This window comes from Pristis pectinata, chromosome 13 (assembly GCF_009764475.1).
Source record: "Pristis pectinata isolate sPriPec2 chromosome 13, sPriPec2.1.pri, whole genome shotgun sequence".
NCBI classification, from domain to species: domain Eukaryota; kingdom Metazoa; phylum Chordata; class Chondrichthyes; order Rhinopristiformes; family Pristidae; genus Pristis; species Pristis pectinata.
In genome coordinates this window covers 32,266,582-32,283,108 of record NC_067417.1, presented here as the reverse complement: position 1 = coordinate 32,283,108, position 16,527 = coordinate 32,266,582, and the positions used below count along the sequence as shown (strand labels likewise).

The following is a 16,527-nucleotide window of genomic DNA, read 5'->3' as shown; positions in this document are numbered from 1 at the left end:
TTGTCCTTAACCACCCTACACCTATGCAAAAGCGTTGTAAACGCGGTGACAGAAAGGAGAAGGGATTGGGAGAAGCCATGTGCATTCGATGCATTTAACTTAAAATGCAACTGTGTGAGTAAATACATCTTGAGACGAGCATTACGGGGGTTTAAAGTAGCCCTAGCAACGAGGCGCGTGCAAAGGCAATGTGGCTGTGAGCGTGTTGCTAAGGGCTGCAGTATCCAGGGGCCGGGGCCCCGCGCTCCCACATTGACGCGCAGCCACTCATTGGGCGAGAGCCCGGAGACCGGGACCCAGAGCCGGAGCGCGCCAGCAAATCACAAGCTAATTGATTAAGTCGAGTAATTTGAATAGTCTTTAAGCCGCGCCTGGAAACGTGCCAATCGGCTTTCAAGAAGCGGATGATTAATCGCAATGCATTATTGATAATCATAATTATACCCCACACATGCGCACTGAAGGCGGCAGGGTCAATTTCCGTAATTTTGCAACTCCAGAATTTGTAATTTTTTATTCGCTTGCTGATGTATCAACCACCATGTCGCGTCGGAAGCAGGCGAAGCCGCAACACATCAAGTCGGACCAGGATACAGCATTATCCGCAGAGAATGGTGAGTCTGATTGTGAGTAAAATCTCCCAAAGTTTGGAAAGGGGAGATTTCTGGAGTTAGGCGGCTTGAAATTAACACTATTTAGTAATTAACACGCTGCCTCTTGTTTGGGAGGCTCTGCTACTAATTGTACAGAAGTCACGGTCTGCTCGCAACCAGACTGATATACACAGAGATGAGCAGAGATTGGGGGGGGGGGGGGAACACTAATATGACTGAGCCTTTGGCTGTATTTTCTTTTCTCTTTTCCCTCCTCCACCCCCCCCCCCACTTACCCCCCCCCCAAAAAAAAAGTTTAATTTCGTACCTTTGTGGGAGCGTGGAAGGGAGCTGGTCCAGCACAGCACATGTGGAATCCAAGTATCACGTCTTCCAAAGTCTCCCTCTAGGTTCGCTGGTGGATTTAAATGGCAGTATTCAGCTGAAATAACGCTGAATGTTTTGATGGAAAGGAGCCCGCGACCGTAGGCTAGGTTTAAAAATAACCTGCCTGTAATGATGGCAGCGCTGTGTGTGTCCCAATGTGACTTCAGTCACTGGGAGCCGAACACCTTGTTTGGGGGGGAAAAGTTCGCTCGGTTGCTGTGGGTGTGCAAGGCAGAGCCAGAACGCGACTTTGTGGGTTAAAAAAGGCGAAGGAACTCAGCGCAGAAATTGGATAAAAAGGAGCCGGGAGCAAAAATAACGAGCGTTTGCTGAGAGTTTGAGGCAACAAGATTTTGAGAGCGAGATACGCGAACGTGACCCCGTTGTTTCTTTGGCCTTTTTCATGATAGAATCGGGATAGTTTACGGCATTTTCACCAAAAAAAAACACCTAGTCTGTGCGAGAAAGTTCTGAGTATGTCAACATCCTGTTAATAGTCTCAGCTTTGTACTTAAGTGCAGAATCTTCTTTGAGTACGAGTCATTCGTGAGGTTTAGACGATCTTGAAAATAATTAGTTGACGCAGTAACTTGTACAAGCCTTGTATTCCTTTTTGAAAGACTGTTTACATTGGAGAGAAATGTAAAGCTTTGGACGATTTGTTTAAAATACAAGAATTAACTTACTGTATATTTGTACATTGTTGAGTTGCTAAATATTTATTATCTGGTTTTTCACTAGAAAGAAAAGGCCGGGCTGTAAAAAACCAGATAAGTAGAAAATGATTTTGTTCGCAATTGCCATTCCTGTCGTTTCGGAGGAGACTGGTTATATTTCGTAGCCCCGGGGTTAGGAAGCACCTTTGACTTTGTTTCCAGATACTTTAGGACGATTTTTGGGCGATAACAAGTCCGCTATGCAAACTCCACGATCGCTCACCCCGTTACAAAAAAAACAACAAATTGCACTATTAGGGAATTTGCAGGGGCTGACGTGCCAGTTCGGATGTGTGTGACTCATCCTGATCTGTGAATAGAGCACACAGTGCACTCAGCCTCCTGGATCAGCCAGAGATTTACTATTAAACCAGCCCAACACCACTCAACCAGGGTTATTCATTAAACACTGCTATCACTACAAAACTGCTTGAACATAGGTATGTATCTTCACTTTTCCACAAAATTATAATTGTTTAAAGGCAATTAATATTGCATAATTTGTAAATATTTTCCTCAAAACCTTTGAAAATCGTATTGTTTGTCTTTAATTGACAAGTAAGTTGGAGATTTCATATCTCCTTTATAAACTTAATGTTGAGATAGTGGAAAACCAGTTATACTTGTGGATTATAGGCCATGTAAGGATCAATTTGCTCCATGTAATTTCACAGGTAGAAACAAAATATACTTAGGACTTGCATTGGAGTGTGTTGGAACTTAAGGCGCTTTTCAAATTCATTTGAAGTGGTAAGTGATATAATTTACAGACATAAAAATGAAGAGGCTTCGAGGTAATTTAGTTTAGGAGATTTTTCGTCCACTATCTGCAAATACGAAATTCATCAGATGTCCGTGACCATTAATTCAGATTTGCGTGTTTGTGTATAAAGCGCATCAATACGAAATCCCACGCGTGAATACTGATTGAAAATAAGACATTTTATCAAAAATGTTTCAATTATTTTGTTTATTGATGACACCTTAGCAATTGAAACCTTTTTCAAGCTTTATTAGCATTGGATATGAGGCCAAAGTGGCCCATCTAACTTGCTTCAAAGGAGAGTTGCAGGAAAGAAAACGATTTCTTTTTGGTTTAGAGTTTCTTTCCAAAGACTACTTAGCGAACAAGCTAACAATTTGGACCCCGCGTAATCTAAAGAAATCAGCCTCCATTTTTGTAAACATATTTATAATTATCGGGTTCGTAACTTATTGGCAAGAATGATAATTTTTTGTTTTGTTTTTGTACTTTTTAGACTAGTTTCGGATTAAACTAAAATAATTTATTCATTTTTTAAAAGAAAAGAATGCCGTATTATTACGTAAACTGCACAAACATCGTTTGGATGAAAATACTTTCTGCCAATGTTGCTTTATATTTCTTAGCGTAGCGTAAATTTGTATTGCATGTATACTGCAGTGGGCTTCATTGGCACATCTAGATAGACAAACGTGAGCCTTTTGCACTCTCAAGTGGCGTCTGAAGTCACTTTGCAGTAAGTATGCATTGTTCTTGGTATTATGATCAAAACGGATTGGTTATCTAGAATTATTTTTCAAGAAATTGGGCATTGGAAATATTGAGTTCTTACATTATTGACGTATCAAATATTTTGTTTGTTGCTGTAAAATGGTGAGTCTGTAGGATACTTTGTGGATTTTCGATAAACGGTTTAGTAAGAAATCTAAATAAGTTTTATAAATGATTTTACTCTCTCTGTGCTGTAATGATACTTGTGGTACTGTCCGTATTGTCCCGGCACTGTAGGAAACAGTGGTATCTTGTGCAATTCCTCATGGTGGAAGCGACGAAGTACTTCAGTGTTCTGCTGTTTTAACCTTTGCCGGCCTCCCTCCATCCTGAGGTGACAAGAGTTCATAATACAAGATGTACTTCAGTACCTTTGAATTGACCCCAGAACTCAGTTCCTCAGCCAGCCTAGCAGGATATCAGTAGTTTGTTTCAGCTTTAACCTTATCAGTGCTACACGAACCACTAAGCCTTTTCCCCTTTCCCCTTAAATGCCAGACCCCTGATGAGGTGATTGACGGCTGGTTCCCACGGCAGAGTTTTACCTTACCTACAACAGGGATTTAGTTTCTTGTCACATTGCCAATGTTTATGCAGTCAAAGCTTGTATGTAGCCCAGAGCAGAAATACTTTACGTGTGAGTGGGACAGTGGGACTAAGTTTTTCTCACTCAGCTGTTGCAACCGGTACCCCATCTAGTGTTCATTCTGGTGCACCCATATTTTCATCTGACTGCTGGGATTATTTCATAATCGAGTTTCGCTCATAAACTAGTAAATCACCGCAGTTTCGGCATAAATTTGAAGTATAGGTTCAGAGATATAATTGACTTAATAGCTGTTTTAAATCATTGCAGTTTACGAAACGATACGTAACAAATGTGTTGGGGATAATCAAATAGAAGTAACTAAAAGCGAATTGTCTTCTAATATGTAATATTGTGAACCGTTATCAATTATGATTAATAATTACTTGCTAAATTTTATAATTTAGATACTTATTAAAAGTGGGTTGAAAAAGTTTGTTGCATGTACAGAGTACCTGCAACACACTGAAGTACACAATGGTGTGTCTCTGGTATTGCTTGTTAGGTTTCATTTCTTATAAAGTCGTCATTAATGTAAAGTTCCAAACATTCACAAGATCTTTTAACAATAAATATTTAATAATATCTTGTTACAAATGGTTTGTAAAAGCCATTGACATGGATGTATTTTATAAGATGATTTATTAGTTCCTTAAAACATAAACTGTCTTTAGCTCTCATATTTTGTTTTGAACAAAAAATCTAAATGGTTTCTTCTGAGACCTTATTTGTAAATTGAAATTCGCTTTACATTTTTATTTTGTTTTAATCCATAAAACCTGAAGGGCCAGAAACAATAATTAGAGGCTTTATTTTGTTGATGATTACGGCTGTACAATGTGCTCTGACATTCTGACTTTAATATCAGATATGATTCATTGGTTCATGTTTTAATTTTGCATGTTTCTTTTAAAAGATGCAATTTGATAGGCTTCCACTGGAATTAACATTCCAGTATTGAATAATTTTACTAATGTTCAGTCCACGTGAAGCTTGTGGGTCTGTGCTTCAGATTTTTTTTCATGATGATTTACAGAACTGATGAAGTGGGTTTTGTTATTTCCCACAGTAGTTATTTAGTTTGCATTAGTAATTATTTGTTTAAGCACAGCTGACCAAGCAAACCAGTTTCTAGATTGTCTTTGTTTTCATAAATGTGATCAAGTTGAAAAGTGTTTTTCTCTGTATGGGGAGTCTTGCTAACACATTGGCAAAACATTACTATTATTTAATGAGCCAAGTATTGTCCATAAATTTAGTATTTCTGCTAACCTCAGATTTGCCCATAGTTCTCTTTGAGAAATAGGTTATAATGAGCATGACATGAGTATTAGAGAAATTTATCACTCTTTCACAACTATTTATTTGGCAAACGAACTAAAGGTTGAACATTTGTGTATAACGTATGCAGTATGTGAACCAAGTAATTTAGGAAAATGCATCTCTCTAATGTTAGTACTTTAAGTACAGATGGCTCTGTGTACTTCCAAAACTTCAAAAATGAGCCCGATGCCAAATTGATGATTTACTGCTGTTTTGGTGTTCCTTGAGTCATTTTGTTTTGATTTCCTTCCTAAAAGCTTACCCATGTTTTCAGAATGCCATAGGGGAATCTGTCTTGTGCAATTCTTCTTATACCTTTTAAAAAATACAGTGATTTTTGAATTTAACTCTGTGTAACAATATGCAAATAACCTCTGAACCTGTGTTTAAAAGTAAAAGAGCACAGCAGGTCACAGAATTACAACTTTGTACATATTAAATTGAATGTACTCCAGGAGATGACATTAATGGCCATTGTTCTGAATGTATCCCAGGACACTTGGGCAGTATGGCAATTGAATCACATTATTTCAGATGATCTCCCCAATATCTGAAATTAATTGTGCCTGTGCTTTGCTATGGACTTGGATTCTGATGTCATGGCAACTTTTTATTATCTAATTCTGTAGTAAAGGAAAACATGCAGGGAGATAATCCCTGAATTAAACAAGATCAGCTTTCTGTGCCTTCCCTCATGACCACACACCATTGTGAGACAGAAGTTGCTGTCCTCATGCTGAGCAAACAATAGGGAGCCATCCTGTCCTTGAAAAGGATGAAGTGGGTTAGAGTGCTGAAATTTTTTGTTTGATTTGCAAATTAATCCGCAGTGTGATGAGAAATGCAAGCAACCAGTGCGAATGAGAAAGGAAGTAAAAGGATTTTGCTAGTGAATGGTCTGAATGGGGACAATTTGCTTATCAATAAATCAGGTTTTGGAACTAAATGTTTCAAATTAACACAAATATTTCCAACTGTGCAGCTGATGTATTTGTCAAAAATTATTCCAGAATTTGGCTCTGGCAAGTACTGTATACCCATTACCTCCAAGCTTCTTTGAACCAATTTAATACTCAAGATTAAGTCAGTCATTGCAGAGAGTACATTTTTCTATTGTATTTGCTTCAGTACTCAACCTTTAAGAGCATTTATTCCAGATATCTTGTTTATATAGCACAATTAACAGATAACATACGTTTTCCTCTGGCTTTATGTTCCTTTGTTTTTAGTAACTGAAGCAAATTTATATTTGCTTTGGAATTTGATTTAAACAAGTTGCAAACATTAAGTGGTTTTAAACAAGTTGCATTGTTATTTTCAGTTTGTTATCTTTTGTCAGTTTTCTTTGCATGTACATGCATCTATATTTTTGGTATTTAACTGTAATCCAACAGATTTTTCAGTTTTCTGAACATTATCAGATGTAAATTGATGAGAAAGACAGCTGGCACGATGGTAATATGGCTACTGACTTGGCATCCCCAACAATCTTATGCCTTAGACTAGACTGAGGATTCCACTCTGCGCTAGCTGCATGGGTTTTGTGTGAAATGTTTTGCAGCTCTAGCCCAGTGGGCATGAACCACTTGCTAACAAATTGGCATTGAATGAAAAGCCATATGGATAACCACTGCTGGGATTGTTTTAAAATTAATGTTTGTACAGTATGGTTCTTTGAGTTTGGGAGATTATGATATATTGGAGGAGGATTGCATGTCTACTGGGGATATCGTACTGTTTCTTTATCAATGTGTTAGATTTTGCTCTACCTGGGGCACGGGTACATTTCATTCAGTTGGAAAAGGAAAGTGATGTTTGCTTTATATCTGAGTGCATAGTGTCCATATTACTGCAAATAGGGATAAGTGTACCATTCTACATTACGTCTTGTGAGCCGAGTACAGATTGGGGATGGAAGGGTACATTCTCCTGTTTTGTTTCTCCTCAGTGACTTCTAATCATGCAAGCAAGGGAGGGTTTTGTCGCTGGTACTTCTGTATTGCTCAGTAGTTGATATCTTTCTTGATCTCTGCATGGCCTTGCTGTTATGATTGATGTGAGCAATACTTGGAGAATTCATCAACATTTCACTACCTATGCCATCACAAGTTTAACACTTGAATATGAATCATCATCATATTGGGGAAAAAATGTTTTGTGAGATTCCTTGAAATTGTCGTCATTCTTTGAAAAGTTTAAAACAATTGTGTAGCATCATTGCAAAAAGAACTACATTTCAAAATACCTTATTAACTGTAAGAGTACTTGGGGGCTCCTGAGGTCATGAGAGGGACTAAATAAATGCATTTTTTTAATAATAAGTTCCATTAAGATGCACAATATTTTTTTTCATTTATATCAACTTCTCAAACAAATATACTGAAGAAATGTTTAATCCTTAAAGAGAAATTGTTTAATTTGTGGCACACCAGCAGAAATTCCTAAGTGTTCTACACAATGAAAGTAAATTGATATTAATACATGACACAACTATTTCCATGTTATAACCTGAAACTTAATGTCATAGCTATGTTTATTCCAAGTTATCTTCCTGCATTCCATTTCTCAATTAGGGGATATTCTACCAGTTTTGTAACTGTTCCATGAAAATACATTTATATGCCTTTGGTTGTAAAGGGAACCTTTGATCTCCTTGCATGTCTCCAGGCAATAAAGGGTACCAGTGTGGTGAATTAATTGCAATGCTGTTGGATTGAAAAGATCAGAGGTCCACACAAATTAAATATTGTAATTTTACAGTTGTATACCTGGAGTGTCCATCAACTGTGTTCAGCCACCAATGTATACATAGCAAGAGAACTACATAATCTTCTAGTTTAATTAAATGTCCTTCAAAATATGATGTGATATAAAACAATACCTTTTGAAATACTGAGGAAGAAGTTAACAACTTTGATACCTCATGAAGTTGACATAAAAGCATCAGTGGACCTTTCTGTAAAGCGATAAATGATGTAATGCACTATTTAGAATAGTCAAATAATTTTTTAATATTGATTTTTTTAATGAGGTAAGTGTTGTTCATGTAAGTCATATATTGAAAGCATAAAGAACACATTTTGACACTTAATTTTGTTATGATGACTAAATGCAATTATATCAATCATATAAACTTGTATCTATTATATCAGTAGCTTTTGACTCTAAAAGCTAGTAGCTTGAGACCTGGATAATTCAGGAAATTGATGAAACTGTTGGTTAATATATCCCAGTATCTCTTGTCTGCAGCAAGTTGACTGGCCTCTTTCACCTGTCAAATGGCGATTGGGATCTGAATGATTACAAATTGGTTTAGTGACAGGGAGTGAACTGTCAAAGACCTATCTTATTCTGCTGGAAATGAAGAAAACTGACAGTTGCTGGAGAGTCTAACAAGTCCTCAAATGTTTGATTTGCACCCAGTGGACAAGGGATATGATGATATGTATGAAATATTGGAAATCAATACTTTCTATGGAATTTCATTAAACTCCAATGTCTATAATTTTGTGAATTTTATATTTTGATGGATTGTCTAAAGTACAAGATTCGCTGGGATTTAGTGAAGGATGGAATCCAAATGCAATCTTTTAGAGATTTTCATTCTATGTGAAATCTACACTGTGGAAACATTGATTCCACCCTGCCCCCCCCCCCCCCCCCCACCCTTTCTATTCCTTTTTGTGGAGTTCATGCCCAATATTTGATGAATATTTGCATCATCTTGATGACTAATTTCATATCCCTTTGGTTCTTCTAGGAACTTCACGAGGAGGACAAGAAGAACGAGTCACTAAGAATGGGGATGCTCATGTCTGTGGCCGATGTTGTGCTGAGTTCTTTGAACTGCCCGATTTCCTTCATCACAAAAAAAATTGCACTAAGAAACAATTGGTTCTGATTGTAAATGAAAATTCAACAGCTCCTTCAGAAACCTCCTCTCCACAATCTCCTGATAATCCTATTGAAGAAGTAAATGACAAAACTGATAACGCAAGTCAAGCGGACTGCAATGACCTTGTAGAGCATAAAAAAGTTGACCAGGAAGAATCCATGGAGGTGGACACTTCCAGCATCACTAGCAACAGTAATGTTAGCAGTTCTAACAGTAATAACCATAGTAATACAAGCAGTAATTATCCCACAATGGGTACCTCAGCTGTCACAACACCTCTACCTCATATAGGTGATCTAACAGCTCTGGGAAATTTCTCAATGCTAAATAGTAATGTGATCATTGAAAATCTTCGAAGTACAAAAGTGGCAGTAGCCCAGTTCTCCCAGGAAACAAGATCTAATGGTTCATCAAATAGTAAAATTGCTGTTCCAGCACTTATGGAACAACTACTGGCTTTGCAACAACAACAGATCCATCAGTTACAGCTTATTGAACAAATCCGTCACCAGATAATCTTATTGGCTTCCCAAAATGCAGAAGTTCCATCAGTCAACTCTTCCCAAGGTACTTTAGGAACTGCTGTTAATCCATTAACTACACTTAGTTCACATCTATCTCAGCAACTTGCTGCTGCAGCTGGGCTAGCACAGAGCCTTGCCAGCCAATCTGCCAGCATAAATGGTGGAAAGCAACTTCATCTACCTCAGAGCAGCCCTGGAAGCACCATAGTTCAGCCTAGCAGTAGTTCTCCAAAAGTAAATACATCCTCATTGCCTAGTACTATACAGCCCTCTGAAAGTGTGTCCACAAATACCATTGGTGGTTCTCAGTTAATCAGTCCTTCAGTATCGACAGTGTCCACACCAGCTCTTGGAATTAGCAGTTTACTAAGTCCTGCATCCAGTTTGTCCAGCTCACTGCTACCTCAATCCTCCACATCCACTTCTGTGTTTTCCAACCCTCTCTCGAGCATTGAAACAACTTCAGGAAACCTTGGTTCATTGACAGCTCTGGCAAATCAGAGGAAAGGCAAGCCACCAAATGTGGTAGTATTTGAGACTAAAAGCAGCTCTGATGAGGCTTTCTTTAAACACAAATGTAGGTTCTGTGCTAAGGTGTTTGGAAGTGACAGTGCCTTGCAGATTCATTTGCGCTCTCATACTGGTGAGCGACCTTATAAATGCAACATTTGTGGTAACAGATTCTCCACAAAAGGAAATTTGAAGGTTCACTTCCAGAGGCACAGAGAGAAATATCCCCACATTCATATGAACCCCTATCCAGTTCCAGAACACTTAGACAATGTTCCAACAAATACAGGTATTCCATATGGAATGTCTGTACCACCTGAAAAACCAATAACAAGTTGGCTGGATAGTAAGCCTGTATTACCTACACTGACCACATCTGTTGGGCTGCCACTCCCATCAACTATATCAGGTTTGTCTGCTATCATTAAATCAGAGGAGTGTCAGCCTATCTCAGTTAATCAGTCTTCTTGCAGTCCTCCTGGATCGGTTAAGAGTGATTTGGCAGCAACAGAGCCCTCTGTGAAAAATGCTAATGATTTGGATGAAGTGGAAGAAAGTGCTTCACCTACCTCAAATGGTAAACTAGATGAAAACACACAATCTATTAATTCTGTCACCAGCTTGGCTGTCCCTGTCAGCTCAAGTGCATCTGATTCAGGTCTAAGTACTACTTCTGCTTTTACAACGCCACTTATACCACTTATGTCAGACCAGTTTAAGTCAAAGTTTCCATTTGGAGGTCTTTTAGATTCTTTACAGACGTCTGAAACATCAAAATTGCAGCAGCTAGTAGAAAATATTGACAGGAAAATGACTGACCCCAACCAGTGTGTCATTTGCCATCGAGTTCTTAGTTGCCATAGTGCACTGAAGATGCATTATCGTACACATACTGGTGAGAGGCCCTTCAAATGCAAAGTCTGTGGTCGTGCATTCACCACCAAGGGAAACCTGAAGACCCATTATGGTGTTCATCGTGCCATGCCACCACTGAGAGTTCAACATTCTTGTCCAATCTGCCAGAAGAAATTCACAAATGCTGTTGTGTTGCAGCAGCACATTAGAATGCATATGGGAGGCCAGATTCCTAATACTCCTGTTGCTGACAATTATCCTGAATCTATGGAATCTGACACGGCTTCATTTGAAGACAAAAATTTTGATGATATAGATGACTACTCTGATGAGAATATGGAAGATTGTCCAGATAGTAGTGTCCCAGATACACCCAAATCTGCTGAGGTTTCTCAAGGCAGTTTATCTCCGTCTCCATTGCCATCAGAAATGTCCAGTATTGCAGCTCTTGAGAATCAAATGAAAATGATTAATGCTGGTCTTGTTGAGCAACTCCAAGCAAGCCTCAGGTCAGGTGAGAATGGATCAGCTGATGGAGACCAAATGACTAGTGACTCTTTTTCAATAATTGGGGATATAGAGAGCCAAAGTGTTGGAAGTCCTGCCATTTCAGAATCTACCTCTTCCATGCAGGCTCCATCCCCAACCAACAGCAACACAGATAGTCGTAGGTCAAAGTCCCCAGGCTGTGAAGAGAGACAGCACAGAACTTTACTATCAGACTTACCTAATTCGGTGTCTCCAGCAACTACCAATGGTGGTGCCTTGGACCTGACCTCCAGTAATGCAGAACGAGTAATTAAAGATGATACTTTAAGCTTGCTATTTCCCAGTCGAGATCGTGGTAAGTTGAGGAATACATCTTGTGATATCTGTGGCAAAGCATTTGCTTGTCAGAGTGCCTTGGACATTCATTACAGAAGCCATACCAAAGAGCGTCCATATATTTGCACAGTATGCAATCGTGGTTTTTCCACTAAGGGTAATTTGAAGCAGCACATGTTGACACATCAGATGCGGGATCTTCCATCTCAGCTGTTCGAACCCAACAACTCTAATGTAGGTTCTAATCAGAGCTCTTCAAATGTGGCTGCCAACAGTTTGACATCCCTAATCAAAACTGAGGTCAATGGTTTCATGCATGGGTGTTCCCAGGACTGCAAAGATCCACCTGCTAGCCTTATTTCATCAGGGCCTCTGTCTGCATCTGCTATCTCACCTGTCCTGCCAGCACAGCAAAGAAGAACTCCAAAACAGCATTACTGCACAGCATGTGGGAAAACATTCTCCTCATCCAGCGCTCTCCAAATACACGAGAGAACACATACAGGAGAAAAACCATTTGCCTGTACTATATGTGGAAGAGCTTTTACCACCAAAGGCAATCTGAAGGTATTTTGCTGCATTTTATTCTCAAATGTGTTCAAATAGTGCAAGTAATTTAGTGCCGCTGTCCTTTATATGTGTAAGGGGGAATGCAGGAACAAATTGAAACTGTATTTTGCTTACCTGATGTGTAAAGAAAAAAATAATACTTCTTAGTTAAATAAACAATACTATAATTTAATCTCTCCATATATTTAATTAGTACTGTATCTATGCATGCAAATTCACTTAATTGAGTTTGGAAGTTGAAATGGAAAATATGCATTCCCACATTTATAACTGCACATCTTTAGTTTGTATTAAAGATAGCAACAGCATATTTATGGCTTGTAGAAGTTGGATTATGCATGTAGTTGGGATATAAATTTAAAGGATATAACTTCTTAGCAATGCACAATAATTGTCAATGATGCTGAACATTGCAGTTTATTTGTATACAAATAGGTAAAAAATCCCAAAACTATCAAAGGACTTCTGTGCAACTTCTGCTCACTTTAGGACCTTATCCTGTAATTATTTGTTGTTTTTATTTAACCTCCTTCTGAAATAAATGACATAGACAAAATGTTTGCAAGGTAATCGAAAGTTTAAAAAGTAAGAGGAGGTTCTAACATTGAATTTCGGTTTGGATGGGGTCCTGGGATTGGTTGCCAGTATTATCGTTCTCCTCCCTCTGAGAGTGGTTTGGTCAAACTCATGTATGCACTTGTGGATTAATTGAAAAAGTGTGTTGGCAAGACTGTGTGTGTACCTCAGGAGGAAAGTGATAGTATCAAGGAATAGCAAAATAAATTATAGAGGTTTAATTAATGTGCTGTTTGAAAGGCAGAAGTACAAAAAAATGACCTTGTGTCAAAATGATCAAAGTACAACTTACAGTTGAAAAACTTGTGGAGGGCTGCTGGTAGCTAATTTGTTTGTGATTTGTGAATCAATGAACTTTTACATAGTTAATAAAAATTTGAAGCATTCTACATCCTGATAATAATCTGATCACTTGTAGAGATTGGATGAAGTGTACTTAAAAGCCTTCCATGAGATACCTACTTTAAGTTCAAATCTCTGCTAACTTCTTGCAGTTCAACTATTTCTCATGAGATACTCCATGTAATATTTGAGGAATAACAAACTTTAAGTAGCTTCACTCTGAAAAGCAACCAGATTGACAAGCAGAAATTAGTTTATAAGAATGTGTATTGCAAAGGGTAGTATCTATGTGGAATCAGCTGCCAGAGGAAGTGGTTGAAGCAGGGACAATAACAACTTTAAAAGATAGTTGGACAGTACATGGATTGGAAAAGTTTAGAAGGTTATGGACCAACTCTGGCAAATGGGACAAGCTTGGATGGGGCATCTTGATCGGCATGGACTATTTGGGCTGAGAGGCCTGTTTCCATGCTGTATGACTTTATGCCTCTAAGAAACTTAATGCAGCTGAATTAATCAACTACAGGACAGATGGCATTCATTATCCCAAAGGACATAGATGTCTCCTGACCAAGAGATGTAAATCTGCATATTGTGTATGGCTAGGCCTTCAATGGTATCCAGTGTGCCTATAGCTGCATGGCCTAACTTTATACCATCTTTACAGGTTCATATGGGGACACACATGTGGAACAGTGCCCCTGCAAGACGAGGGAGGCGCCTTTCAGTGGATGGTCCAATGGCATTCCTAGGTGGCAATCCTATTAAATTCACCGAAATGCTTCAGAAGGATTTGGCTGTTAGGGCTCGCGATGGAGACCCTTCTTCATTTTGGAACCAGTATGCAGCAGCATTAACAAATGGCTTAGCAATGAAGACCAATGAGATTTCAGTGATTCAGAATGGTGGACTTCCCCCAAACCCTGCTAGTCTGGGCAATGGTGGCAGTTCACCCATCAGTGGTTTAACAGGAAACATGGAGAAGCTTCATAGTACTGATCCCAGTGCACCTCTAGCTGGTCTGGAGAAAATATCAGCCACTGAAAATGGAACAAACCACAGATTCACCCATTTGGTGGAAGACAACAAAGAAATAGTATCAAGCTAAAGTGATAGTCAACATTCCAACAATGGAAGTAATCTGGGGCGTCTTTCAGGCCAATGGACCAAAGTGTTGTGAGAACACCTTTTGTACAATGCCTAACTTTTAGTGTTGTATGAAAAAAAACTTATTTATTAGTGATAATAACTTTGCTTTGCAAACAAATTGCAAATGTAAACTACTGGTCTTCAGCATCTTGGCCTATATACTAATGGACTAGAGTGCTTTAAACATGTAAGTTTCCTAGCATTTGCAGATCTATTCTGTTAGGTGAATTTTTGCCCTTGCATTAACTTATTTTATGATTTGTGAGTAATCTAGTTTTAACATGACTGGCATTGGTGGCAATGCCTCAAAAGACCATTCCTCACTAAGAAAGGTCTGTATATATAATGTAAAGTTTTGGTAGTCTGCTGGAGTATTCACAATCAGTTCATTGTTCAGTCATACCTTCCATTAACAAGATAACTGTAAATTGCAGACTTCAAACTGAATGTTGATGCCGTCACTCTGTAAGCAGTTTACTCTTTACTGTTTTTAACATCAAGTGAAATTGCAAGTTTTTTTTGTAGGTTATATAATTTCTGTTCAAAATGGTTCTTTGTATTGTGCTTTTCACTTACACCATCTTAAATGTTGATGAGTTTCAGTGAAGTAACAAGCACGATGGTCATAGAAGGAAACTCCTGTTATTGTACCTTTAAATACAATAAAGATTTCTGCCCCATAGGTATATTTAGTATAGAAGAAAAATGTGCTGGACTTTCACATTGCTGCTACGTAAATGCATCTTTTGAACAACTTTGAAGGGAGTAATATGAAGCTATTATAGATTATGTCTTGTGTGTGTATAAATATATACATATTATATATTTATATATCATAATGACATGTCTTGGGAAAATCATTAATGTATATACTGTACTGGTACGTTGCTTAAGACGAAGCTTCATCTTCACCGACCGACGAGAGATAGTGTTTTATTGTGTAATAATTTTGTATTAGGTATGAAAAACCCTTGTGACTGATATATGCACTTTCTTGGAAAGCTGGAAGAAACATTCCAGTTTCACTAAAATTTAATACCTACTAACAGCTGAGGTACTGTAATTCTTACTCATTTAATCAAATACATGAGTTTTGCAACAGCCATTCTTGAAGCGTGTGTATTTTTGCTTTCTCTGAAAACTTTCTTTTGTGGTCCTATGCACTTTTTCTAATGCAATTAACTTAGGTAAGTGTCCATTTGTAAAAGGTTTTTAAATCAAGCTGTGCAATTTTATGCTGTTTTAAAAAAAAATCTACTGATTATATTTCTAAAACATTATAGAAGATTGAAAAAACACAATGCAAAATGTGATTAGTTTTTTTAGAGATTGGATAAGAACACTCAAATGTATTGTTTAACATATGTGAAGACTACTGGTAACTGAGACAAGTCAGTCGGGAACGGATTTCAGCAACAATAAACGGAAGAAGTAAAATATTTCAATTACATGTCAAACGAAATCTTTTGCACACTTTTTAGTATTGTCGGTAGTTGTGAAAAATGTTGTTGACTGAAACCATTAGATGTCCAATTTGACGAAATATCTCCGTAATATCTCTGATCCTGCTATCTCTGCGGTATGCAAAATGGACTGCACCAAGTACCTAATTTAAATATGTCTGCGTTTATATTTTAAGGATTAATGTAGTATGAATACTTGAAACCAAAATGTCAGCCTCTTTGTTAAAGAGATTCCTCCCCAAGCCTTGTAGATTGTGTAGGATGTTTGGCAACTTAATCAAACTGCGTTTTAATATTGACCCAATTGATTGAGGTATTTTCGCTGCCGTCTGCTATTAGGGAATCGTGGGGGGAATTGGACCGACTCTTTGCCAAAACGCCCCCTTTCCGCTGGAAATAATTCTTGTTGCTGTTTCTATGGAAAAAAAGCAAGCAGATCTTATTGACAGAGTTTTCGAGCTGTCTCCTACTTGCTATTCGCACAGTATTGACATCGAAGGAGACAGTGGGAGCTATTCCCAATGATTTTCCTTCATAAAGTGCTCACAGGGACAGGATTATAAATTCTTCACGTGCTCCTCACTCTCTGGTCGCTTCATAGGATCTTTAATTACAGTATCGATTAGATCAGGCTCCTTCCGTCCTTCAGTGACTATTGATGGGAGGAGCTGGGCTTTGG

The 16,527-nt window shown here is 38.2% G+C and overlaps 1 protein-coding gene across 1 annotated transcript; it reads left to right on the top strand.

Moving 5' to 3' along the window:
* The first annotated feature begins 379 nt into the window (after positions 1 to 379).
* sall1a (spalt-like transcription factor 1a) lies at positions 380 to 15,859 on the top strand. The gene is made up of 3 exons (XM_052028656.1): positions 380 to 614; positions 8,900 to 12,315; positions 13,904 to 15,859. The coding sequence occupies exons 1-3, from the start codon at positions 452 to 454 to the stop codon at positions 14,342 to 14,344; spliced, it is 4,020 nt and encodes a 1,339-aa protein (XP_051884616.1). The 5' UTR covers positions 380 to 451; the 3' UTR covers positions 14,345 to 15,859.
* The last annotated feature ends 668 nt before the right edge of the window (positions 15,860 to 16,527 follow it).

Bases quoted from the DNA above. Each gene is read 5' to 3' on its own strand.
- sall1a (XM_052028656.1), top strand. From the start codon at position 452: ATGCGCACTGAAGGCGGCAGGGTCAATTTCCGTAATTTTGCAACTCCA. The intron at 615-8,899 runs GTGAGTCTGATT...TGGTTCTTCTAG, and splicing joins AGCATTATCCGCAGAGAATG to GAACTTCACGAGGAGGACAA. The intron at 12,316-13,903 runs GTATTTTGCTGC...CCATCTTTACAG, and splicing joins CCACCAAAGGCAATCTGAAG to GTTCATATGGGGACACACAT.